Source organism: Procambarus clarkii, chromosome 86 (genome assembly GCF_040958095.1).
Source record: "Procambarus clarkii isolate CNS0578487 chromosome 86, FALCON_Pclarkii_2.0, whole genome shotgun sequence".
Taxonomy (NCBI): domain Eukaryota; kingdom Metazoa; phylum Arthropoda; class Malacostraca; order Decapoda; family Cambaridae; genus Procambarus; species Procambarus clarkii.
Window position 1 is genome coordinate 5,078,246 of NC_091235.1, and position 27,278 is coordinate 5,105,523.

General features: G+C 46.3%; 1 protein-coding gene across 38 annotated transcripts in view; it reads right to left on the minus strand.

Moving 5' to 3' along the window:
* The window catches only part of LOC123768787 (prominin-1), a 274,739-nt gene that overhangs the window by 114,926 nt on the left and 132,535 nt on the right, over positions 1-27,278 (minus strand). For all 38 annotated transcript variants that reach the window (XM_069317047.1, XM_069317036.1, XM_069317029.1 and 35 more), the window contains exon 2: positions 15,385-15,917. In XM_069317047.1, the coding sequence (XP_069173148.1) occupies positions 15,385-15,835 (451 nt within the window). In that variant the 5' untranslated portion in view covers positions 15,836-15,917. The remainder of the gene's footprint in view (positions 1-15,384; positions 15,918-27,278) is intronic.

Consider the following 27,278-nt stretch of genomic DNA (forward strand, 5'->3'; position numbering starts at 1 on the left):
GAGGGGGGGGGGGTTACAAATATTCATAGATATTTGTATCTCCTACTCAAAATAGCTCTTTTTTTAAATGGCGAGGTATTTGTGAATAGTATCGTCCTGTTGTGCGGACATCGTGTTGAGCTTCAAGAGCGTGATCTCCTCTGGTGGCGAAACCTGCTCCTCTACCTTCATGGTGCCAGCCCGGTGGCAGCCCGGTGGCAGCCCGGTGGCAGCCCGGTGGCAGCCCGGTGGCAGCCCGGTGGCAGCCAGTCAGGGAGCCGGTCGGCCGAGCGGACAGCACGCGGGACTTGTGATCCTGTGGTCCTGGGTTCGATCCCAGGCGCCGGCGAGAAACAATGGGCAGAGTTTCTTTCACCCTATGCCCCTGTTACCTAGCAGTAAAATAGGTACCTGGGTGTTAATCAGCTGTCACGGGCTGCTTCCTGGGGGTGGAGGCTTGGTCGAGGACCGGGCCGCGGGGACACTAAAGCCCCGAAATCATCTCAAGATAACCTCAAGAAGCCCGGTGAGAGCCTGGTCATGGCCAGCATTTCCACCAAGACGTTTAAGAGAGTTGGACCGAGAACGGACCTACGAGGAGAGTGGCCCTTGATATGGTAGTGTGACTCCTCCCTGGTCATTGTGGACCGGACTGGCCCTCGTGGACACACAGTCGTTCACTGGAGGACCTTCGCCAGAACTCCTCTGGTACCCGCTCCGCCCAGTGCTGCGCGATGCTGCGCACTCATACATCTTTTATACATTTCAGTTTGCTCCAAAATTGTGTTCGTGAAGGTTTAGCATCATTCCATCCATTTATGCTGATATTTCTGTCGTGCGAGTTTAAGTATCTGGGGTCTGTATCAGTTCATTTTCTCCCGTTGGCTCATTTCTCTCTCCTAATTGAATCTTCATCGTGAAAACGTTTTCTCTGAGAATAGTAAAGGTGGGTGTCGACAGTCTATCCTCCTTGCCCCTGGTGCACGGTGGCAGCCACGTCAAACAGGACACGATTGTGGCCACGACAGGTCACACACTCACTCATAGAAGGAAAGCAACATGTAAAAGGTCTGGGAATTATGTCGTCTGACGACCTGACATTTAGTGAACAATACCGAGTATTGCTCGGTACTCACTTCCCCTTTCAGAGCGGGAGAGATCTCTGAATTAGAGGGAATACAGTGAACATATACGGCCCGCATAGACACGATAAAACTTCTAAATTATTGGGACCGTTTCAAAGCTCTCAAAATGTACTCTGGAAAGGAGACGCGAGAGGTATCAAAAAATATATACATGGAAGATACTTGAAGGCCAAGTCCCAAATTTGCACAGTAAAATAACAACATACTGGAACGAAAGGTACGGAAGGAAATGCAGAATAGAACCAGTAAAGAGTAGAAGTGCTATAGGCACAATCAGAGAACACTGTGTGAACATTATAGAGGTCCACAGCTGTTCAACACCCTCCCCGCAAGCATTAGAAATATTGCCGGAACAACCGTGGACATCTTCAAGAGGAAACTAGATTGTTTCCAGGAGTGCCGGACCAACCGGGCTGTGGTGGGTATGTGGGCCTGCGGGCCGCTCCAAGCAACAGCCTGGTGGACCAAGTTATCACAAGTCGAGCCTGGCCTCGGACAGGGCTCTGTGAGTAGAAGTCCCAAGATCCACTCCAGGTATGCTCCAGCCACCGGCAGGCAACGCCTCCCCCCCCCCCTCCCCCGGAGCGTGGAGGCAGAGGCGCGGGAGACCATCAGGCAAGATTTACTACAGTTCGTTACGCGGGTCCCAACTTCTATATGTTGTCGTTCATTTTACGGGCGACCCGACAGCCTCGTCCTCCACACCCTGGCTGCCGTTGCCATCGTCCCGCTGGCAGCCGGTCCTGTTGCCAACTCTGCACTGTCTGCTTGCCAGACTGTCCAGCTGCCTTTCAAGTGTGCACCAATGTTGCCACTACTGCTGCCCTTATCTCGTGAAAGAACAGTTCCTCTGCCAGGCCAGAACTGCCAATCTTTATGAAGGGGCCGCGAAGTGGTCACTATTCTTTGGTAGATGTGTATGTGAGCTTCTACATTCCCCAGACCGGCGTAGTGTAAGAGCAGACAGGTATACACATGGAGAGAAGAGTGGCCATCTTGCCGTCAACCTTGGCTTCAAGGGCCTCACTACCTAAGCATCTTTGTCATTTTTGACAAATGTCTCCCTCATCTCCATTACATAATCCTAGAGGGGTCGACGCCCACAGATACTGGAGGTGGCAAGAGTATTTTGTCTTATGTAGGAAATCTTGACCAAGCCCGACAACTATACAACACCTAAACGTCAACCAAGCAGTTGAAGCGGCGTGCTTCCAGTGTCGGAGAGGCCTCGGAGACGCGGTCGTGTCCTCCCAACACTGAACATGAAGCATCAGAGGCCCACGGCTATATAACAACCTCTCACCATTACCTAAGAAATATGGCCGTACAAAAGTGGACGTGTGCGAGGAACATCCCAAGTTTCTGCAAGAAAAGCTGGATCAACCAGGTTGGTCCACTTGATTTTCAACACACTCCCTCTAAACAAAGGGTAAAGCTGGCCGACCTCTGTGTTCAACAAAGAACTTGCTAAACACCTCCAAAGGATACCTCATTAACCAGGCTGTGTGATTCATACGTCAATTTGGGAGCAGCCGCGTCCAACAGGCAGGTCCAAAATTTGCATAGTTGAATAACAAACTAGAGCAAAAGATACGGAAGGAAATGCAAAATAGACCAATGAGGAGTAAAAGTGCCATAGGCACCATTGGAGGTCCACGGGTAATAGTAGCAGAACACTCGAAACCCTCCCATACATCAGACCACCAACCAGCGTGGCCCGATCAGAGACCGAGCCACGGAGACATTGATCCCTGGAACCAAGAACCGGTAGATAGCAAGGATGGATACATAATTTAACAGCAAATTGATCACGGGCGTTGAGTGTGATCAATTTCTCGGTGGGCATGAGATGATCAGGATGGAAAAACATCTGCCAGTGATGCAAGTGCTGCAATTTTTCATCTTTGCATACTTTCAATACTTGGCCAAGACTGAGTCTGTTCAATATGAATAAAAACATTAAACAGTCTTTACGAAACTGCACGATGGCAGGGAGACCGGCGTCCCTGGATAAAGACCGGCTCCTAGAGCAGCCCGTCCTCCAAAAATGGGGTGGTAAATGTAAGGAGACAAATAAGTGCAATTATGTACTATTCATAGCAGTCAGGAATTGTACTTATTTTCACTTAGTATTAAATCGTACTGTTAGATATATTGTGAATATTTGAGTTTACCTGAAAAACTGAAAAGAAAACCACAACCTCACCTAACCGTCTTAGTTTTTGAAGATAATAATTTTATTGCTTCTTAATTACAATTAGTACTTAACCTATAGCTATATTGATATTACAGTTTTATAAAACTAATAAAACAAAACTAAAATATATCAATAAATTGTAAAGTAACTCAGGATATTTTAAAATTTTGTATAAAGTCTATATTGTTTAATTAACCTGAAAAAGAAATTCCTGATATTTAAAACTTGTGTATCGTAAGTCGAAATTGAAAACGTCATCCTAAAATTCTGAGTGACTTAACAGAAAACGAGAATTATTAAAGCGGGGGAGGGAGTTGGGTCAATGTAACAGCCCCATAAGTGCAATTATGCACTGCTTATTACAGTAAGAAAGTGTACTTATTACACTTAGTATTAAATCGTACTGTCAATTCGGAGGATGGGTTGCCTAGAGACAGGTAAAGGCTAGGTGACTACTGTACAAGCCGCCGGGGGCCCGGGCACGTTGGTCCCTCTCCTTCACCCGGGTAAGGTGGTGGATATTACTGCTGCTGTTGCACACCAACATTCGGTTCGTATAGTTGTATCCGCAGAATACAAGCGTGAATAATTTTCTACGAGATTGTCTCCACAGTAATCCCTAGCCAGGTGAACCAAGGCCCGGGTCACAACCTTGTATGGCATCTCTCATGACGGCCAGACGACGCAAGCCCCCGCCCGCCGCCACCAGCAGGGCTTCGGCTTCCCTCTTACCACAGGACGGGGCACGCCGGGACGGGGCACGCCGGGACGGGGCACGCCGGGACGGGGCACGCCGGGACGGGGCACGCCGGGACGGGGCACGCCGGGACGGGGCACGCCGGGACGGGGCACGCCGGGACGGGGCACGCCGGGACGGGGCATATGCTGCGAGCAGGGTGGGTGTGGAGATGGTGGCCGGGCAACGATAAGTGTGTGATCGTGGAAGAAGGGGGGAACACGCCTGTAGATTTTTTGTCAGTAACATGATACTGATTTTGATACCTGATCAACCAGGCTGTGACTCATACGTCAGGCTGCGAGCAGCCGCGTCTAACAGCCTGGTTGATCAGTCCAGCAACCAGGAGGCCTGGTCGACGACCGGGCCGCGGTGACACTGAGCCCCGGAAGCACCTCAAGGTAACCTCAAGGTAAGGTAACCATTGCAACGAATTCTCTGCCTCTGTATGACTAACCATCCTGTGTGATGGGGATTTTTTTTAGCATCACGTAGCTAGCTTTTTGACACACTGTACTCCAATTCATATAGTCCAGGGAAGCTGCACAAATGCACATGTAAATAACAAAACCAAAAATCATTCACTAACATGACCCCAACTCACCGCTTTGTATAGAACCTTAGAACGATATGGTAGGTAGGCTGGTGCCGCCGCCAGCCAGCAGGTGTGGTCGACCACGTGTCCACCAGCTGACCTTGGCGATCACACTCATGGCAGGACAACTCGTATTTTCATCCCCTCCCCCTGTCCTGCCCCTACCTCCCCCAAGCCCACGCCCACGCCCACACCTGCCTGCCTCCCTGCCGTATTCCCTCCCCGCCCACACCTCCAGTATTCCACCTTGCAGAGTTCAGTCATAATTAAGTATGATGTAATCAACCATATTGCAACTTATCCGTTAAGGGGTCACCTTCTGGTGGCTCCGGAGATCAACGTTCCCGTCTGATCAACCAGGCTGTTACTCGCAGTTGCTCGCAGCCTAAAGTATGAAACACAGCCTGGTTGATCAAGTATCCCTTGCAGGTGTTTATCGAGTTACCATTTGAACACCGAGAACGACCTGACAATTATGCCCCTTGTGTGTAGAGGGAGAGTGTTGAACAGTCTCGGGCCTCTGATGTTGATAGTTCTCCCTCAGAGCACCTGTTGCACCTCTGCCCAACAACGGGGGTATTCTGCACATCCTGCCATGCCTTCTGGTCTCATGTCTTATCTACGGGGGGCAAATTTGGAACCTGTCCCTTTAGTATTTCCCCCCGTGTGAACTATTATATATCTCTCCCGCCTGCGCTCAACGAACCATAGATGTAAAAATGTAATATTTCGAAAGGATAGTTCCAAATACTTGATATTATACAACAAATTCCAAACATCGGAGACAGAAAATATATATATATATAGAACAAAGCTGAATCATTTGAAAATGGAAACATACATAAAACTTCGAAATTTAGCTGGTACAACCGCCCCCCCCCCGTCCCCAAAAGATGGATTGGACCGTCCAGATCCACCAAACAGGTATGCTGGGAGGGTGGATGAGGATTTTTTCTCCTATGCAAAATCAAGATCAGACACTACATCTAGTATCGGGCCCCTGCGAAAGAGAGATGGAACTTTCACCAATGACAACAAAGAAACTAGCTAAATTCTGAGAAATCAGTCCGACTCTGTTTTCAGCGAGCCACTAAACACATTAAAGATTGATAACCCAAATGAATTTTTCGTGGATGTGATGCCAACATCAAACCATATATCAGGTATCACACTATCCCTACTGGATTTTGAAGACGCAATAGACAGTATGCCTTTGCACCAGGCCCTGATTATTGGAACTCACTCATGAAGAATTTAAAAAAAAAACGCTATCGCAGGCCCCTCACATTTTGTAAAGTCAGAGCCTAGATACTGGCGTTATTCCCAACATATTTAAAACAAAGCCATGGAAGACAAACAAAACGCTGAAGTAATTTACACGGATTTCGCAAAAGCCTTCGATAAATGTGACCATGGTGTTATTACACACAAAATGCATTCAAAAGGAATTGCCGTAAAAATAGGCAGATGGATCTATAATTTCCCAACAGAACCCATGTGTAATAGTAAACAAAATAAAATCCGGCCCATCAGCCGTGAGGAGCTCAGTCCCCCAGGGTACTGTGCTTGCTCCAGTACTTTCTCTCATCCTCATATCGGACATAGACAAGGACACAGTCTATAATACTGTCATTCTTTGCAGATGACACTAGGATTTTTATGAGAGTAGACAACATAGAGGACACGGCAAACCCCCAATCAGATGTAAATCAGGTCTTTCAATGGGCTACAGAAAATAATATGGTGTTTAACGAAGATTAGTTCCAGCTCATGCGCTACGGAAAAAAATTAAAATTTTCCCATGTACTGACTAGTGACCACTTTGCTACAAGAACAGTTACTCATATAGCACCAGCACCCAGACCTCCAGCTCCCGAGCCCGGGTGGCACTTTATCAAAGCAGATTGGACGAAGTTTCAGGAATCTCTCTAAACTTGGCACCAAAACGACACTCCTCCTCACAACACTGAAGAGATGGAAAAAGATTTAGTAAATGCGTCTTTTAGTAAAAGGCGCCTGAAAGCTGGGTGGACAGCGCTTCGGATTCGTAGTCCTTAGGTTCCGGGTTCGATCCCCGATGGAGGCGGAGACAAATGGGCAAAATGTTCTTTCACCTTGATGCCCCCATTACCTAGCATCAAATAGGTACCTGAGAGTTAGACAGCTGCTACGGGCTGCTTCCTGGGGGAGGAGGCCTGGTCGAGGACCGGGCCGCGGGGACACACAGCCCCGAAATCATCTCAAGATAACCTCAAGATATGCAATACATAGCGCAGCCTATCACGCCATCCCCAAGAGGAAAACAATTACCCAACAACAAAGTCCCTTGGTATTACTGTGATGGGATCAAAAAACAACATTACAGACTGAATTATGCACGAAAGAATTTCAGAAGAGATAGAACCGAAGCTAATCTAGGACTTCTTAGAGCTGTCCGAGATCATGTGCACGAAGAAACTGCAAAAATCGGAGAAAAATGGCTCGAGTGGTGTGCCAAGCTAAATCAGCCTACATCCTTGGCCGACATCTGGAGGCAGATCAACAAGGCCAAAGGAAAATCGCCTCCTGCTCCGCCGCACCATGTTCATCCAGAGCAAGAAGCAGAAAGGTTAGCAAATCTATTTGCTTCAAGAGCCAGTTCCACTCAACTTCCTCAAGCAACTCTGACTCACCAACAAAGACTTCAAGCAGCAAGATGGAAAAAAACAGATGATGCTTTAGCCTTACCTGACGAACTAGACCAACCTTTCAATTTGAAAGAACTCAGAAGTTCTACAAAGAAAACTCAAAACACAGCTCCAGGCGAGGACAAAATCACTTACATGCTGGCCAAGCTAGGAGAAAAGGGTGAAGAAGCCTTCTTGAATCTCATCAACAGAGTATGGGTGACAAGAACTCGACCACTCTCTTGGAACAGTGCAATTATTGTTCCCATTCCAAAACCTAAAGACCCAGGAAATCAAAGACCCATCTCATTAACAAGCTGTCTGGCTAAAACTGCGGAAAGAATGGCTCTTAATGGAATTGGCTGGAAAGCCAGTCCATTACATCAAAATATGTTTGCTTACAGAAAAGGTGTTGGAACCACAGAATGCCTTACCTCCCTCTTGGATCAAATCAATGACAAACCTGGAATCCTTATTTTTCTGGACCTAGAAAAAGCATTCGAGTTAGCCAGTGCTCCAGCTACACTGTGCTGCCTGGTGGATAAGGAAATCAAAGGACACGCTCTTTCCTTTGCCAAAGAAAGCCTGCTTAACCGAGAAGCTAAAGTCAAATTCCAAGGAAATCCTCCTCCTCAAAGGTGCTGGAAAATGGGACTCCGCAGGGAGGTATACTAAGTCCCTTCCTCTTCAACTATCTCATGGAGCAATACATGAAGCTCAAGTTACCAAAAGCCAAACTGCTTAACTATGCGCAAACGACTTTGTGGTCATCAATGGCAAAGGTGCCAGGAAACGTGCACAAAAATGCCTAGATATTATCAGCAGGGAAGCGGAACGCATAGCAGTGAAAATAAACCAATAAAACAAAAGCTATGGCCGTTAAAATGAGAACTCAAGACGTCAGACTGGCAATACAAGGACATGAAATTGAGTGGGTTACCTCTTTTCAACACCTTGGAGTCATAATAGACAACCAGTTGAAATTCACTCAACTATCAGAAGAAAGCACAAAGACATTACGACTATATAGCACTTGGAAAGAGTCAGGATAAGGATTTGGGATAGGACGGGGGGAAAGGAATGGTGCCCCAACATTTGGAGGGTCGGGGATGGAGAGGGTGCATCTCTACCAGTACTCAAAATGTACTACTGTACATTCAAGCAGTTAGGTCACTCATCGACTATGCTGCTCCTGCTCTTACATTCCTCAGTGATAACCAGTGGGAGAAACTGGAAGTGTCTCAAAATGATGCTCTCAGAACAATGCTGGGAGCACCTATATGGACGCGTCCAGGGAATCTAAGAATGGAAACCAGCTTACCAGCCTTAGAAAACAGGATCCAACAAAGGATAGCCACCATAACAGCACAACTTGTTGGAACCACCGCCAGACTGTCAATCAAAGACAGCATACACAGATCGCTTCACAGAAACCTTCAATATAGAACAAGTGCATGGACGGATAATCTAGTGAAGATTCTAGAGAAAGTGGACTTGAAATGGACCATTAAAAACAAATGGGAAGATAGACCATATCAACACTTTCGGCAGCCTCCTCCTACCTTGAGGCTACCTTGAGGTGCTTCCGGGGCTTAGTGTCCCCGCGGCCCGGTCGTCGACCAGGCCTCCTGGTTGCTGGACTGATCAACCAGGCTGTTAGACGCGGCTGCTCGCAGCCTGACGTATGAGTCACAGCCTGGTTGATCAGGTATCCTTTGGAGGTGCTTATCCAGTTCTCTCTTGAACACTGTGAGGGGTTTGCCAGTTATGCCCCTTATGTGTAGTGGAAGCGTGTTGAACAGTCTCGGGCCTCTGATGTTGATAGAGTTCTCTCTCAGAGTACCTGTTGCACCTCTGCTTTTCAACGGGGGTATTCTGCACATCCTGCCATGTCTTCTGGTCTCATGTGGTGTTATTTCTGTGTGCAGGTTTGGGACCAGCCCCTCAATTATTTTCCACGTGTAAATTATTATGTATCTCTCCCGCCTGCGCTCAAGGGAGTACAGATTTAGGCTCTTTAGTCGGTCCCAGTAATTTAGATGTTTTACTGAGTGGATTCTAGCAGTAAAGGATCTCTGCACGCTCTCTAGGTCAGCAATTTCTCCAGCTTTGAAAGGGGCTGTCATTGTGCAGCAGTACTCCACTCTAGAGAGCACAAGCGTTTTGAAAAGTATCATCATCGGTATAGCATCTCTAGTGTGAAAAGTTCTTGTTATCCAACCTGTCATTTTTCTTGCAGTTGTGACGGCTACTTTATTGTGTTCTTTAAAGGTAAGGTCTTCCGACATGAGTACACCCAGGTCCTTTACATTGCCTTTTCGTTCTATGTTATGACTTGCCTGCGTTTTGTACGTGGTTTCTGTTTTTATATTTTCAATTTTTCCGTAGCGCATGAGCTGAAACTTATCCTCGTTGAATACCATATTATTTTCTGTAGCCCATAGAAAGACCTGATCTACATCTGATTGGAGGTTTGCCGTGTCCTCTATGTTGCCAACTCTCATGAAAATCCTAGTGTCATCTGCAAAGGATGATACAGTGCTATAGGTTGTGTTCTGGTCTATGTCCGATATGAGGATGAGAAAAAGTACTGGAGCAAGCACAGTACCCTGGGGGACTGAGCTCTTCACTGTTGATGGGCTGGATTTTATTTTGTTGACTATTACACATTGGGTTCTGTCAGTCAGGAAATTGTAGATCCATCTGCCTATTTTCCCGGTAATTCCTTTTGAACGCATTTTATGTGCAATAACACCATGGTCACATTTATCAAAAGCTTTTGCGAAATCTGTGTAAATTACATCAGCGTTTTGTTTGTCTTCCATAGCATCTAATGCCATATCATAGTGGTCCAGCAACTGCGACAGGCAAGAGCGCCCTGTTCTGAAACCATGTTGTCCGGGGTTATGGAGATGCTGTGATTCCATGTATTTTGTGATCTTACTTCTTAGCACTCTCTCAAAAATTTTTATGATGTGCGATGTTAGTGCTATCGGTCTGTAATTTTTTGCCTCTGCCTTATTTCCTCCTTTATGGAGTGGTGCTATCTCTGCTGTTTTTAGTATGTCAGGGATAACGCCAGTATCTAGGCTTTGTCTCCACAGAATGTGAAGGGCCTGCGATAGTGGTTTTTTACAGTTCTTGATGAATATGGAGTTCCAAGAATCCGGGCCTGGTGCAGAGTGCATAGGCATACTGTTTATGGCTTCTTCAAAATCTAGTGGGGATAGGGCGACGTCTGATATATGATTTGATGTTGGTATCATATCCATGAAAAATTCATTTGGGTTATCAATCTTTAGTGCATTTAATGGCTCACTGAAAACAGAGTCGTACTGCTTCCTCAGTAACTCGCTCATTTCTTTGTTGTCATCTGTGAAAGTTCCATCTCCCTTTCGCAGGGGCCCGATACTAGATGTGGTTTTTGATCTTGATTTTGCATAGGAGAAAAAATATTTCGGATTTCTCTCTATTTCACTGATGGCCTTTTGCTCTCTTTGCCTCTCCTGGGTTTTGTATGATTCTTGTAGCTTGAGTTCAATTGTTTCTATTTCTCTACCTAACCTTCTTCGCCGTTCTTGAGATAGGGTGCGACTCTCAAGTTGTTCCGCGATTCGTTTTCTTCGCCTATATAGGGAACGACGTTCCCGTTCCAATCTGCATCTCTCTCTTTTTTCTTAGGGGTATGCGGTTTGAACATATCTCTAGTGCTACTGAGCTTATTTTTTCCAGGCACTGGTTCAGGTTTGCATTTCCTAGCTGTTCTTCCCAGTTTATTTCTGTGAAGTCCTGGTTTATTTGCTCCCAGTTTATCCGTTTATTATTGAAGTTGAATTTGCTGAAATCTCCTCCACCGGGAATCTGGACTGGTTTTGAAGGTCCATTCCCCATGGTTGTCAGAACTTCAATTAAGTTGTGATCTGAGTAACAGGTATTTGTAATCATTATGTTCCCGATCAACTCATCATTATTAGTGAAAATGAGGTCCAGCGTGTTCTCCTTCCTAGTTGGTTCTACTATTTGCTGGTTTAAGGCAAACCTATCGCACATCCGTAGCAGGTCATTTGCATGTGCCTGCTCATTTAGGCTACATCCTGGTATTCTTTCTGATATTACTGTATTAGCCAGGTGCTTCCATTTCAGGTGCCGTAGGTTGAAGTCCCCAAGCAGGATGATGTTCGGAGCTGGATTTGTGAGGTTTTCCAAGCAGTGCTCTATTTTCATTAGTTGGTCTTTAAACTGCTGAGGGTTTGCCTCCGGTGACTTATATACAAGGACAACAACTACATTTAGGATCTCTATTTTGACTATCAGCACTTCCACCATATCATTTGAGGTGTTTAGCAGCTCAGTACAGATGAGTGTGTCTTTGATGTAGAGGCTGACCCCACCCTGAAGCCGGTGTTTCCTATCACATCTGAAGAGATTGTATTCTGAGATCCATATTTCACCATCAAGGTAGTCCTTTGTGTGAGTTTCCGTTAGGGCTGCAAACACTGCATTTGCCTCATGAAGGAGACCATCTATAAAGTGAACTTTGTTGGATTTGCGTGTTTTTATACCCTGGATGTTGGCAAATATAAATGATGTTATCGTGTTAGTGGAAGTGGACTCCATGGGAAGACTCGAGTCTAAAGATAATCATTGAAGGATTACCAGTTAAAAAAATCAACATATGACTCGCAGAGGCTCAAAGCTGTTACAGAACAACAAATGGGAACCATCTCAAGACCTACAACGACTCGTCTTCACAGATGAACCAGTTCCACGGGGAGACCACGGGGACTCGTGCCAGTCTCCGTGGTGTAGTGGTAAGACACTCGCCTGGCGTTCCGCGAGCGCTTTGTCATGGGTTCGTATCCTGGCCGGGGAGGATTTACTGGGCACAAATCCTTAACTATAGCCTCTGTTTAACGCAACAGTAAAATGGGTACTTGGTTGTAACAACGATTCTTCGCGGCGGGGATCGTATTCCAGGGACCTGCCCGAAACGCTACGCGTACTAGTGGCTCTACAAGAATGTAACAACTCTCTCAAAAAAAAAATCAAGAAAGAGGTTCTGCTGGGGCAGCAGTTTACACTACCAACCATGAAGCTTACTGGAGCATGAATAGTGGGTGCTCAACATTGTAAACAGAATTATATGCCCTGAAGGAGGCCATAAACTATACAATTGAGAATAATTTACATGATGTCATCATTCATACCGACTAAATCTTTGCTCCAGGCATTATCTAGTCAACACCGAGATAATATACAACTCATTGCAGAAAATCTTACATATAGGAAAAGAAGCCCATAATCTAGGGCTGTCAATCACCCTAAATTGGATACCAAGTCACATTGGCATAGATGGTAATGAAAAGGCAGACTCACTAGCAAAAACTGCCACTGCTCTACCTGTTGTACAGGTTCAAATACCTCCAAGCTTCTCACAGATAAAGGAGCAAATCAAGAAGAAAGTATTCTCAACTATCAAAAGTCGCCACAGAGCCAAAGTAGCGGAAGGAAGATCCACTGCGATATGGTACGAACAAGCCACTGGGTACTACTCTTTCAAGCCTGGCAAAAAGATATCCAGAGACATTGCAGTAGCCATACACAGACTCAGACTTGGTTACAAGTGCTGCTGGGAGGTAATGAACCCAATAGTTAAAGAGTGTCACATCTGTGGAACAGAAGCAGAGGCGCCACTCTTGCACTACTTATTGGAATGTGAAGCTACTGAAGCCCTGCGCATCAAACTCAACATTAATCCAACAAGACCAGCTGCACTAGATGCAAATTCCACAGCAACAACAGTGATTAGAAAAGCACTTGAAGAATGGGACATATTAGTGAATACTGTGCATCTATATCCGCCACCAAGATAATGTTACGACTTAAACACGATTTAAACCAGTGCGCTAAAACAGAAGCGGGAAAGAAACCGTGGAAAAGAAGAATACCCCGCCTCCATTTAAAACTTTGACCCAAATATCACAGTAACAAGGTTATCACGAATAACCCAACTCAATTACGGGCTCAATATAGCCCGTACTACATGGACATTCCATTCTCAGTAGTTAAATCTAAAAAACAATAACAATTGTCAAGTCACTAACTAGATGCAAGCTCTGATGGTCATGTTAGAAGAAGAAGAAGAAGAAGAGTTAGAGTGACTGGCTTGCAAGTGTCTGGCTTGCAAGTGACTGGCTTGCAAGTGACTGGCTTGCAAGTGTCTGGCTTGCAAGTGTCTGGCTTGCAAGTGTCTGGCTTGCAAGTGTCTGGCTTGCAAGTGTCTGGCTTGCAAGTGTCTGGCTTGCAAGTGTCTGGCTTGCAAGTGACTGGCTTGCAAGTGTCTGGCTTGCAAGTGTCTGGCTTGCAAGTGACTGGCTTGCAAGTGTCTGGCTTGCAAGTGACTGGCTTGCAAGTGACTGGCTTGCAAGTGTCTGGCTTGCAAGTGACTGGCTTGCAAGTGTCTGGCTTGCAAGTGACTGGCTTGCAAGTGTCTGGCTTGCAAGTGTCTGGCTTGCAAGTGTCTGGCTTGCAAGTGTCTGGCTTGCAAGTGTCTGGCTTGCAAGTGTCTGGCTTGCAAGTGTCTGGCTTGCAAGTGTCTGGCTTGCAAGTGTCTGGCTTGCAAGTGTCTGGCTTGCAAGTGTCTGGCTTGCAAGTGTCTGGCTTGCAAGTGTCTGGCTTGCAAGTGTCTGGCTTGCAAGTGTCTGGCTTGCAAGTGTCTGGCTTGCAAGTGTCTGGCTTGCAAGTGTCTGGCTTGCAAGTGTCTGGCTTGCAAGTGTCTGGCTTGCAAGTGACTGGCTTGCAAGTGTCTGGCTTGCAAGTGACTGGCTTGCAAGTGACTGGCTTGCAAGTGACTGGCTTGCAAGTGTCTGGCTTGCAAGTGTCTGGCTTGCAAGTGACTGGCTTGCAAGTGTCTGGCTTGCAAGTGACTGGCTTGCAAGTGACTGGCTTGCAAGTGTCTGGCTTGCAAGTGACTGGCTTGCAAGTGTCTGGCTTGCAAGTGTCTGGCTTGCAAGTGACTGGCTTGCAAGTGTCTGGCTTGCAAGTGACTGGCTTGCAAGTGACTGGCTTGCAAGTGTCTGGCTTGCAAGTGTCTGGCTTGCAAGTGTCTGGCTTGCAAGTGTCTGGCTTGCAAGTGACTGGCTTGCAAGTGACTGGCTTGCAAGTGTCTGGCTTGCAAGTGACTGGCTTGCAAGTGACTGGCTTGCAAGTGACTGGCTTGCAAGTGACTGGCTTGCAAGTGTCTGGCTTGCAAGTGACTGGCTTGCAAGTGTCTGGCTTGCAAGTGACTGGCTTGCAAGTGACTGGCTTGCAAGTGACTGGCTTGCAAGTGACTGGCTTGCAAGTGTCTGGCTTGCAAGTGTCTGGCTTGCAAGTGTCTGGCTTGCAAGTGTCTGGCTTGCAAGTGTCTGGCTTGCAAGTGTCTGGCTTGCAAGTGACTGGCTTGCAAGTGTCTGGCTTGCAAGTGTCTGGCTTGCAAGTGTCTGGCTTGCAAGTGTCTGGCTTGCAAGTGTCTGGCTTGCAAGTGTCTGGCTTGCAAGTGTCTGGCTTGCAAGTGTCTGGCTTGCAAGTGTCTGGCTTGCAAGTGTCTGGCTTGCAAGTGTCTGGCTTGCAAGTGTCTGGCTTGCAAGTGTCTGGCTTGCAAGTGTCTGGCTTGCAAGTGTCTGGCTTGCAAGTGTCTGGCTTGCAAGTGTCTGGCTTGCAAGTGTCTGGCTTGCAAGTGTCTGGCTTGCAATTGACTGGCTTGCAAGTGTCTGGCTTGCAAGTGTCTGGCTTGCAAGTGACTGGCTTGCAAGTGACTGGCTTGCAAGTGTCTGGCTTGCAAGTGACTGGCTTGCAAGTGTCTGGCTTGCAAGTGTCTGGCTTGCAAGTGTCTGGCTTGCAAGTGACTGGCTTGCAAGTGTCTGGCTTGCAAGTGTCTGGCTTGCAAGTGACTGGCTTGCAAGTGTCTGGCTTGCAAGTGTCTGGCTTGCAAGTGACTGGCTTGCAAGTGTCTGGCTTGCAAGTGACTGGCTTGCAAGAACCAGTGCACCGCCAGACTTTATGCAACAATTTAGATGTGTACATACCGAGTTGAGGAGGAATCTCCCGATCACGATGGACGAGGTCGAGGAAGAGGTTAGTGATGAGGTACAAGTGTTCCATCCCGCGAGGGTTGAAGTCATCCTTGGCGCGGTAGGTTTTGTTGACCCAGGCCTGGCTATACGCAATGCGTGGCTTGGGCTCTGGTAATTGTGACAAGACTTGCTCCGTTGATGTAACCACCTCCTCCTCCAGCAGAGGCTCCTCGGTCATTATCTTCCCCGGCAGGTTCTCAAGGACATCCTGCAGGAGGTGCGTGTCCTCGGAGGCGACGATGGCGGTAGCAGACACGGGAGACGGCTCCACCATAATATCCAACTCGGGGTCGAAGTCGGAAGTGGCGGAAGCTGCGGGCGCTGTGAGCGCCGCCAGCAGGAGCAGCAGAGGCCATGTGAGGGTGCGAGGCCAGGTGAGGGGCCTCATGGTGCCGTTGGTCATGTTAAGCCAGTGTCCGGAGGGCGGCGCTCAACACGCCCTGCACAGTCGCCCTCCACAACCCCTCACAACACACACATCACGCCTGAAAACAAGAAAACACCTTCATTACTCACCGCCTAAACTGATATTATTATTTACAATTTAACATACATTAGTTCACCGATTTACCCACAAGTTACCAAACCTTCGTGTATATCACCTCGCATTACACTACACGCGGAGGAAACTGAAACACGTTTATTAAGGTATAAATTAACACACACCAAGGGTTGAGGCAGCTCAAACTACTCGCATCCGTTCAATACAACGTCTTAATGTATATTCACACACACACATCACAAACAATCGACCTATTACTCACCATTCTGGTTGAAACACACACATTTCTTCCTGTATTGTACACATGAAATATTATACCAAATGTACATACAAATACTTTTATAATTAAGGGCAAAAACAGACAAATAATAATAGGCTACCCACAGACATTCAGACAAATAATAGGCTACCCACAGACATTGACAAATAATAATAGTATACCCACAGACATTCAGACAAATAATATTAGGCTACCCGCAGAAAAAATCAAGGAAAGGTTACAATCTTGGGAGCAAAATTCTTCTCTCCCTCCAGAATATCATCGATAAGACCAGATACGACACATCCAGGCAATCTGTTCAGGAACAGTCCTTATCAGAATTTCTATATATATTAATCAGCGGGCAATCAAGAACATACAAGAACACACAGGGCGAAGGTGTGAGACCTTAACCTTCCATATAGCTTACACATGTTCTCGTTATCACTGGTACTCGTGCCATATTACCACAAGTATTTGTACCCAAGCTCACCTTACTTTGTGGTTACCAAGTGATGGTTACGGGGCTTAGCTTCCGTGCGGCCCGGTCCTCGACCAGGCCCCCTGTTTAATATCAGTTTTTATAGAAGCGATCTTACCCCTGTCAAAGTAGGAGACACATAGGTGTATGTGTGTAATAAATAAATTATATTTATATATATATAACATTTTATATTTATATATTATATATATAAAATATATTATATATATATATATATATATATATATATATATATATATATATAAATTATATATATATATAATATATTTATATATATATAAAATATATATATATATATATATATATATATATATATATATATATATATACACACACACACACACACACACACACACACACACAATTTGGAGGGGACCTAAACATTCCCTCCAATGCGTTATGTGTGGTTTCCTCCGAGGCTAAGGGTCCCCCTTCTTCCAGCCAGAGGTGGTACTCCCTTCCTATTTATTTATTTATATATTTCTATTTATATATATGTGTGTGTGTGTGTGTGTGTGGACGTGTGTAGGTATGTACTCACCTAGTTGTACTCACCTAGTTGTGTTTGCGGGGGTTGAGCTCTGGCTCTTTGGTCCCGCCTCTCAACCGTCAATCAACTGGTGTACAGATTCCTGAGCCTATCGGGCTCTGTCATATCTACACTTGAAACTGTGTATGGAGTCAGCCTCCACCACATCACCCCCTAATGCATTCCATTTGTCAACCACTCTGACACTAAAAAAGTTCTTTCTAATATCTATGTGGCTCATTTGGGCACTCAGTTTCCACCTGTGTCCCCTTGTGCGTGTTCCCCTTGTGTTAAATAAACTGTCTATCTACCCTATCAATCCCCTTCAGAATCTTGAATGTGGTGATCATGTCCCCCCTAACTCTTCTGTCTTCCAGCGAAGTGAGGTTTAATTCCCGTAGTCTCTCCTCGTAGCTCATACCTCTCAGCTCGGGTACTAGTCTGGTGGCAAACCTTTGAACCTTTTCCAGTTTAGTCTTATTCTTGACTAGATATTGACTCCATGCTGGGGCTGCATACTCCAGGATTGGCCTGACATATGTGGTATACAAAGTTCTGAATGATTCTTTACACAAGTTTCTGAATGCCGTTCGTATGTTGGCCAGCCTGGCATATGCCGCTGATGTTATCCGCTTGATATGTGCTGCACGAGACAGGTCTGGCACAAAAAAAAAAAAAAAAACACTGTGTATATATATGTGTGCGTATTTGTATACAGTAAGGTCGGAGCTGGTCAGAATTGAATTTCACCTTTATAAACGCATATTAATGACGCTATGTAAAAAGACACCTCGAACACTGTTTATGTAGGACAGACGTAACTCTGTATTTAGGTTTATAGGTTAGCTTAACATTTTAAAAGCACTACAATCACCTTCTGTGGTTGACTGTTCAATAAATCACTGAATTATATGTTTAACACATCTCTAACCCTGTCCATGGAGGACAGAAGAAATGTATATATGCTGGTTAGCATTGTAAATGTCTGGCCACGTCTGTGGTAGAATAATAATAATAATAATAATAATAATAATAATAATAATAATAATAATAATAATAAATAATAAATAATAATTAATAATAATAAATAATAAATAATTGTAAGGGCCTCCTGGTTGCTGGACTGGTCAACCAGGCTGTTGGACGCGGCTGCTCGCAGCCTGACGTATTAAGCACAGCCTGGTTGATCAGGCGTCATATCGTGCAGTCACTCCCAAGACTATATACGTTTTTCCTAAATGGAATCGATGTTCAGTACATTGTTACATGGGTTGACTTCTCTCGCCAGTTGTGCTTGTGCCTGAATATTTCTTATTTTGCTTTATGAGTGTGGTGGTGAAGGGGGCCACTTTCTGGAGGGAAATTATGCACGGTATGATCACAATATTCATTACACGCAGCAATCACAATAGCGTAATGTATCAAATGAACAAATCCACAAGGGCCGTGACGAGGATTTGAACCGCCGTCCGAGAGCATCCCAGACGCGCCTTAATAGACTGAGCTACGACATGGTATAAGAATTGCAACCAAAAATTCTACTGAATTTACTTGGGTCCTGCAGCCACCCTCATGATTGTGTTGACAAGGTGTAAATGTTGTTGTTGTTGTTAAAGATTCGCTAGCTGGAACAAAGTTCCAGTCCAGTTCCAAGTAGCACGGGCTATGGTGAGCCCGTAGTGTTGGATGTAAACACAAATATAACCCATTACAAAGCCTCAGACGCCGCCCTTGGTCCTGTCCAGATACTGAAGGATAGCCTCCACCAATAACCTCCAACACTCACAACATAAACACTCAAGACCAACAATATAAAACAAATTCGACGGAAAGCCTCGCTGAAACCAAATCAAGTTAAAATATTCCAAAGCGCGCGCCTCTGTGAAGATCAAATTTTCCTGCAACGGTTCACACACACTTTAGGCGCCGCCTGGACATCCCGGCCTGGCCGAGCTGACTGTCGTAGTCGCATATTCCCCCCCCCCCCCCCCCCCACACACATGCACGATTAGTCGAGGCCTATGAGAAAGTGGGAAGGTAGGCAGTTTAACGGCGGCGAGGGACCACACACTTATTATTAACATCTATTATTTCAAAATTAATTACAATTTTGCCTAATCTGAGGATTTCGATTAAGTCATATTAAAGTGAGGATAATGCTGGTATTCACTGTCACACAGGACAGAGACTTCACACTGCCGTCCCTGTGGTGTTCTGGAAGACGCAACACGAAAATAATTAAATCTTCTGTCACTCCTAAAATTGACAAATTTGATTAATGAATCTATGAACATATTTTCTACCGCACCGTTGTAGGTTTGTAGTTGTAGATCTGCCCATTGTTTTTCGATCCCGGGCGCCGGCGAGAAACAATGGGCAGTTTCTTTCACCCTGATGCTCCTGTTACCTAGCAGTAAATAGGTACCTCGGAGTTAGTCAGCTGTCACGGGCTGCTTCCTGGGGGTGGAGGCCTGGTCGAGGACCGGGCCGCGGGGATACTAAGCCCCGAAATCATCAAAATAACTTCAAGATAACCGTCAGCGTACATAGCTAGACATGTCTACCAGTTGTCTCAGGCGACACAAGGTACTCTACACAAGGATCCAACCTGCCTGTATGTTGTCCTCTTGGACGGAAGAGCAGCACAGAACGAGAGGAACATGATCCACAGGAGAGAAAAAGCACAAGCTATAGGAATTACAGCAGTAGGAACAGGAATCACAGCGTTAAGGAGAATTGGGATCAGCAGGGCGAGGAGAAAAGGGAGTCTGACACTAGGGGAAAGAAAAGAGGTAGGCAGAAGAGCATCTAATGCCGTGTCTGGGTTACTTAATAGTGTTTAAACAATCAGGTGCGTTTCGGCATGAAAGTGTAGTGCATTTGTATGTAAGTGTGTTTACAAGTGTAAACTGCATCGTAAATTTGACTATGCTAATAGGTAAGGTACCCACGCTAATTTACAATGTCCCGTCTGAGTGACCTGTCTGGCCCTCACGAGAGCACACAAAGGCCTGATAATCATACCAATATACAGAAGACCCATCAAACATTTCCACAACCACTGACGAAGTCAATACATCATTCCAATATCGTGTCTTTGTTTACATTTCTAAAACCGTTCATGAGTTCCGAAGCCCTACGAGGCTGTTTATAACAACAACAACTTGGGGTTGTGAAGTTTCTAAGTTGGTCAACTGTTGCATACATGTGAACAAAGGTGCTATGATTAAGGAGTGTTACAGGCTTCTTAAGCAGTTGCATATATGCTGGTGACTGGGGGGGGGGGGGCTAGTGAGAGGTTAACGGGGAGTCGAACACTCTTAGAATCCAGCACACAGATTAACGGTGTGTCAGGTGGACGATCATGATGCGTGAGGTGCCGCAGTGGAGCGGTTAAGGGGGTGGAGTGGTTGTGGAGTGGGTGTGGAGTGGTTGTGGAGTGGGTGTGGAGTGGTTGTGGAGGGGGGTGGAGTGGTTGTGGAGGGGGGTGGAGTGGTTGTGGAGGGGGGTGGAGTGGTTGTGGAGGGGGGTGGAGTGGTTGTGGAGGGGGGTGGAGTGATTGTGGAGGGGGGTGGAGTGGTCGAGGAGGGGAGTGGAGTGGTTGAGAAGCCGGCATGCAATCCAATTAATATATAACCCGCAAACACTACAGTGAAGTGAATGGAGTTCTCCACCAAACTCTCCCGTCGACCTCAAGGTAAAAACCCTCAAAATACCTCAAGGTAACCTCAAGGTCACATACAGAATTAAATCATATATATCATGATGATTCTCTGTACATACGTGCCTACATCAATTCAAGTAGTACAATGGAAGCACCAGGGTGACATTACTATGTCCCTGCCAGTTGATCAACCTCTTATTTGTTTACCTCTTGTAAAGATCCTTTATAGATAACGCTATGCGCGGTATTGACCTTGCAAGAATGCAACAATCACTGATGTACTCTCACAATCACATGGACCTTCGTTTATATAAATATATTTAAATAAATTAATAAATAAGGTCAACGTTCTCAGGGCTGCCAATTAACCAGGATCAATTTCGTAAACACGGAGAATAGTGGGAGCACAAGACTCACAGCCGCCACCAGCAGCAGCGGCCCCGTCGCTCCTCAAGACTAGCAGGGATCACACTAATATTATATTGGCGGCGTCACGTCACTTGGCTCTATTAAAGACTTCAGCTGATAATGATCTGGATAAGTTCTTGCAAAAAGTGACAGCCCAAACGTGTTAATGGCGGCTTGTCGGTGTGGAGAAATGCAGTACAAAACACCTGTGATCTTTTCTTCTTGTGTTAATAACATGTATAAATATCTACTAGGCCACCTAACTACTATAGTTGGCGTGCGCGCGCAGGGCAAGGGCTCCAGCAGGTTTGCTCTGGTCGTATGGGTCTGCGGCCACCTCAGACGAGCACACAGGGAGTGTGCCGTGTCCTGCAATATGCAGAGTTGTCAAGTGTAGCCACAGCAAGCCGTCCAACACCCGGGTTATTATGGACATGTGGGCCTAGGAAAAGTTGGTAACAACAGCCTGTTGGACCAAGTTATCACAAGTCGAGCTGGCCCCAGGCAGGGCTCGGGGAGGAGAACTCCTGAGACCCTCTCCAGGTATGGTCCAGGCAAGCCCCCGACGCCAGCCGCACCTCCCACCTGTACACAACAGCCCAGCCTCTTCAAGTGCCACTATTTGTTCCAAAGTAACCAATATGGAGTGAGGGACTATCATAAGTTCATTGTCTGTACTTATAACTTTATAGTCCGGAAAACCAAACATTCATAGGCCTAGTATGATAATTCAAATATGCTAAGTTATGCTTAAGGCAGCGAGCATTAGCCCTCTGATTGGACACGCGAGGTTAGGTTTGGCGCAGTGGTCTCTCACTCCTCACGCTTCCCCAGCTATTTTGGCTTGGGTTCGTATCCTGGCCGGGGAGTATTGACTAGCCGCCAATCCTTAACTGCTCACATCCAGTAGTGAATAGTAAATACACATCAACATTTTGTGGTCCATCGCTACACACTGGTGTCTTCGAGGCGTAAAAAGAAGCAGATGCAAGATAGACGCTCGTTGATTGCAACGAGCACGTCACGACGGTGACGCAAACGCCCCAATGCTGTGCAAAAACTACAGGTAAAAAAAAAAACACTGTCGAGAGTAGAGAGGCGCAACCAACCAGGAAGTTAATCACGACTAGTTCAGCCAGGGAGCAAACTGTGCTCTGGGAACTGCCAGGGGCCAGATTCACGAAGCAGGTTCGCAAGCAATTGCGAACCTGTACATCTTTTCTCAATCTTTGACGGCTTTGTTTACAATTAATAAACAGTTAATGAGCTCCGAAGTAACCAGGAGGCTGTTTATAACACCAACAGTAGTTGACTGATTAGTTTTCGTTTTCATGCTTGAAAACTGTTTAATAAATGTAACCTAAAGCCGTCAAAGATTGAGGAAAGATGTACACGTTGGTAAGTACTTGCGTAACTGCTTCGTGAATGTAGTGTACACCCTCCCCCAGCCTGGTGGTGGTGGGGTCGGGTACAGGGACCGGTTAAGGGAACAATCTGTCTAACACTCCTCTTCCTGGACCAACTCTTCACAATATCACAAATGAATTCTACTGGAATATTGGAGGTGTCTAACTCAACCTGTTAGGTAGGTAACTACCCAACTATATTCCATTAATATTTACATGATGTGGGGCTAGCATGAATAGGGCTCCCTGTAATGGGATGCCATAGGCACAATCAGAGAACACTGTATAAACATCAGAGGTCCACGGTTGTTAAACACCCTCCCAGCGAGCATAAGAAATATTGCCGGAACAACCGTGAACATCTTCAAGAGAAAACTAGATCTTTTCTCCAAGAAGTTCTGGACCAACCAGGCTACAGTGGATATGTGGGCCTGCGGGCCGCTCCAGCAACAGCCTGGTGGACCAAGCTCTCACAAGTCGAGCCTAGCCTCGGGCCGGGCTTGGGGAGTAGAAGAACTCCCAGAACCCTATCAAGCAGGTAATGGGATCGACATATTATACTGGAGAGACGGGGGAGGGGGGGGGGTCACTAATATAAACACGGGCGAGTCAAGATAACTAGTTTATTACACACAGACATCACGCTATTCTGATTTCTGTGTGTAGTGAAGTAAGGGCGAAGTAGAACAGCTTATTGGCAGAGGTCGGGTGAATGGGGGGAATTGAGAAAATCTGGTTTGTGTGTCTGAGAGACTGCAGGATCCGTGGTAGGTCAAGTTGATTTACCGGTTGCAATTCTTTTCCATGTCGTAGCTCAGTCGATTAAGGCAGCGTCTGGGATCCTCTCGGGCGTAAGTTCGAACCCTCGTCACGGCCCTTGTGGATTTGTTCATTGTTAGTTTATTACCCATAATGCTGCATACATGGCTTGGGGGTCTACGACGCATCTCACACACACGGCTTTTAAACACACTACTCCCCCACACACACACACACGGGACTCGAGCCCTGTAAGGTGCCCTAATCCAGCCCATCCTCCTGCCTGGGTAGTACTTACAGTAACCATGAGGACCACAGTGTAAGATGAGGACCCACGCACAACGAAATTAGAAACCGGCCCAACTGAGTCGGACAAACTGGGAGAACTATTTTTGTTCTTGTGTTGCAAAGACAAACTAACCTAACCTTCCTAGGCCTAATATAGTACATGTGTGTGCTATACTAGGCCTAAAAATATTTAATTGTTTTTTAGCTTCATATTTTTTACAGAATTCCTTACTAATCAGTATATTACTATCTACCTAATAGTTACCGTGAGGTGTTTTCGGGCCGTCGACCAGGCCTTCTGGTTGGTTGCTTGATGTTAACAACCAGGCTGTTGGACGCGGCTGCTTGCAGCCTGACGTACGACCTGACCAGAGGCCGGATTCACGAAGCAGTTACGCAAGTACTTACGAACGTGTACATCTTTCCTCAATCTTTGACGGCTTTGGTTACATTTATTAAACAGTTTATAAGTATGAAAACTTGCCAATCAACTGTTGTTATTGTTATAAACAGCCTCCTGGTGCTTGCGAGCTCATTAACTGTTTAATAATTATAAACACAGCCGTCAAAGATTGAGAAAATATGTACAGGTTCGTAAGTGCTTGCGTAACTGCTTCGTGAATCTGGCCCCTGACGTCTAAAAGTTAAGCACGGACAAATTCGTGACTATTGACGCCCGTCACAATAGTTACTGTCTAAACAGGAGGACGGGTTGCCTTAACCCTCGTCACCACACGACCCTCCAACACTACCGCCACTCAACAGCAGTGACCGCCACTCACAACAGTGACCGCCACTCACAACAGTGACCGCAGCTCTAATAGGATGCTCGGGACATTACCATGCACAATATATCCCCACATACATGTGTGTGGATATACCCACATACATGTGTGTGGATATACCCACACACACACATGTGTGTGGATATACCCACACACACACGTGTGTGGATATACCCACACACACACGTGTGTGGATATACCCACACACACATGTGTACGCTCTACCTGGCCCCACTACACACTGTCGTGCAAGCTGCCTCACCAATCGTGAACTATGAACTACCTCTCTGGTCTCTGCAGCAACCATTACACAACCTGTTGCAGGAGTTTGCAATTTGATCTAATTGGGCGGCCATGTTGGCTCCAGGAGAGAAATGTTACACAATACAATTGTCAATAATTACACTAACATTCCATTCACCGGAATTTTTAATTACACTAAACACCAGCACGCACGCACGCACGCACTGCCTCGCAGATGAGTGAACAGTGCTCGGGGGGTCGTAGTCTGAATGGCCCGGGTTCGATTCTCAGGGGAGGCGGAAACCAATGGGCAGTTTCTTTCATCCTGATGATCCTGTTCACCTAACAGTAAATAGGTACTTGGGAGTTAGACAGCTGCTACGGGCTGTTTCCTGGGGATGTGTGCGCATGTGTTAAGAGATTAATATATGTAGTAGACATAAAAGAAAAATAGATTGGCTAGAAGGGCGGGGTCCAAGAGCTAAATAGCTCGATTCTGCAGACAAATAGCAAATTCAAATAGTAAATACACGAGCAGATTCATTCATTCATTCGTAATCAGAGACGTTGTGTTGGTGTGTGACTGGTGGCACCTGGCTCACCTCCACTCTGGCCACCACAACAACACCAGGCTACCAGGGCGCCTCACAGCTGGGTGGACAGCGCTTCGCATTCGAAGTCCTGAGGTTCCGGGTTCGATCCCCGGTGGAGGCGGAGACAATGGGCAAAATGTTTTATTCACCCTGATGCCCCTGTTAACTAGCAGTAAATACGTACCTGGGAGTTAGACATGCTACGGGCTGCTTCCTGGGTGTAACAAAAACAGACCTGGTCGAGGACCGGAGCTTTCGGAGCTTAGCGTCCCCGCTAAGCTCCGAAATCATCGCGATAACCTCAAGATAACCACAACAGGAGGAAACTACTGGAGACTGATGCTGCCGTTAGCGTGAAAGTCGATAATCTCAGCTTACTGTACTGGTACCGATGATACTCTTCAAGACGCTTGTGCTCTCTAGAGTGGAGTACTGCTGCACAATGACAGCACCTTTCAAAGCTGGAGAAAATGCTGACCTGGAGAGCGTGCAGAGATCCTTTACTGCATGAATCCACTCAGTAAAACATCTAAACTACTGGGACCGACTAAAGAGCCTAAATCTGTATTCCCTTGAGCGCAGGCGGGAGAGATGCATAATAATCTATACGTGGAAATTAATTGAGGGGCTGGTCCCAAACCTGCGCACACAAATAACATCACATGAGATCAGAAGGCATGGCAGGATGTGCAAATATCCCCGTTGAAAAGCAGAGGTGCAACAGGTACTCTGAGAGAACTATCAACATCAGAGGCCCGAGACTGTTCAACACGCTTCCGCTACACATAAGGGGCATAACTGGCCGACCCCTCACAGTGTTCAAGAGGGGTCGGCCAAAGGATATCCACCTCCAAAGGATACCTGATCAACCAGGCTGTGATTCATACGTCAGGCTGCGATCAGCCGCGTCCAACAGCCTGGTTGCTCAGTCCAGCAACCAGGAGGCCTGGTCGACGACCGGGCCGCGGGGACGCTAAACCCCGGAAGCACCTCAAGGTAACCTCAAGGTAAGGTAGGTGCACAAGGGGATCACGTCCTCATCAACCAGGTCACAGTTATCTTCGCTATTGCCTCAGCTTACTGTACAGGTACTGCTTGCCATGTGCTCTATACCCTATACAGAACGGAGCACACGGTAACAGTTACCGAGGAGTTCGCTGTGGTATGGCCACACATGGCCCACACCCTCGTTCGTTATATGTATATGTACGTATGTGTGTGTGTGTATGTATATGTAAGTGTATAAAGTATATATGGAAGCTGATCAGAATTACATTTCACCTTTGTAAATGCACATTAATGACACTATGTAAAAGACATCGAACACTTTATGTAGGGCATACGTAAATCTGTGTACCTATGTATTTACGTATGTAGGTTAGCTTAGCACTTTAAAAGTACCGAATCACCTTCTGTTGTTGATTGTTCAATAAACCCTTGAACTATATGTTTAACATATCTCTAACCCTGTCCATGGAGGACAGAAGAAAATGTATATATGCTGGTTGATACCTGGTTGATAGGGTTCTGGGAGTTCTTCTACTCCCCAAGCCCGGCCCGAGGCCAGGCTCGACTTGTGAGAGTTTGGTCCACCAGGCTGTTGCTTGGAGCGGCCCGCAGGCCCACATACCCACCACAGCCCGGTTGGTCCGGCACTCCTTGGAGGAATAAATCTAGTTCCCTCTTGAAGATGTCCACGGTTGTTCCGGCAATATTTCTTATGCTTGCTGGGAGGACGTTGAACAACCGCGGACCTCTGATGTTTATACAGTGTTCTCTGATTGTGCCGATGGCACCTCTGCTCTTCACTGGTTCTATTCTGCATTTTCTTCCATATCGTTCGCTCCAGTACGTTGTTATTTTACTATGTAGATTTGGTACTTGGCCCTCCAGTATCTTCCAGGTGTA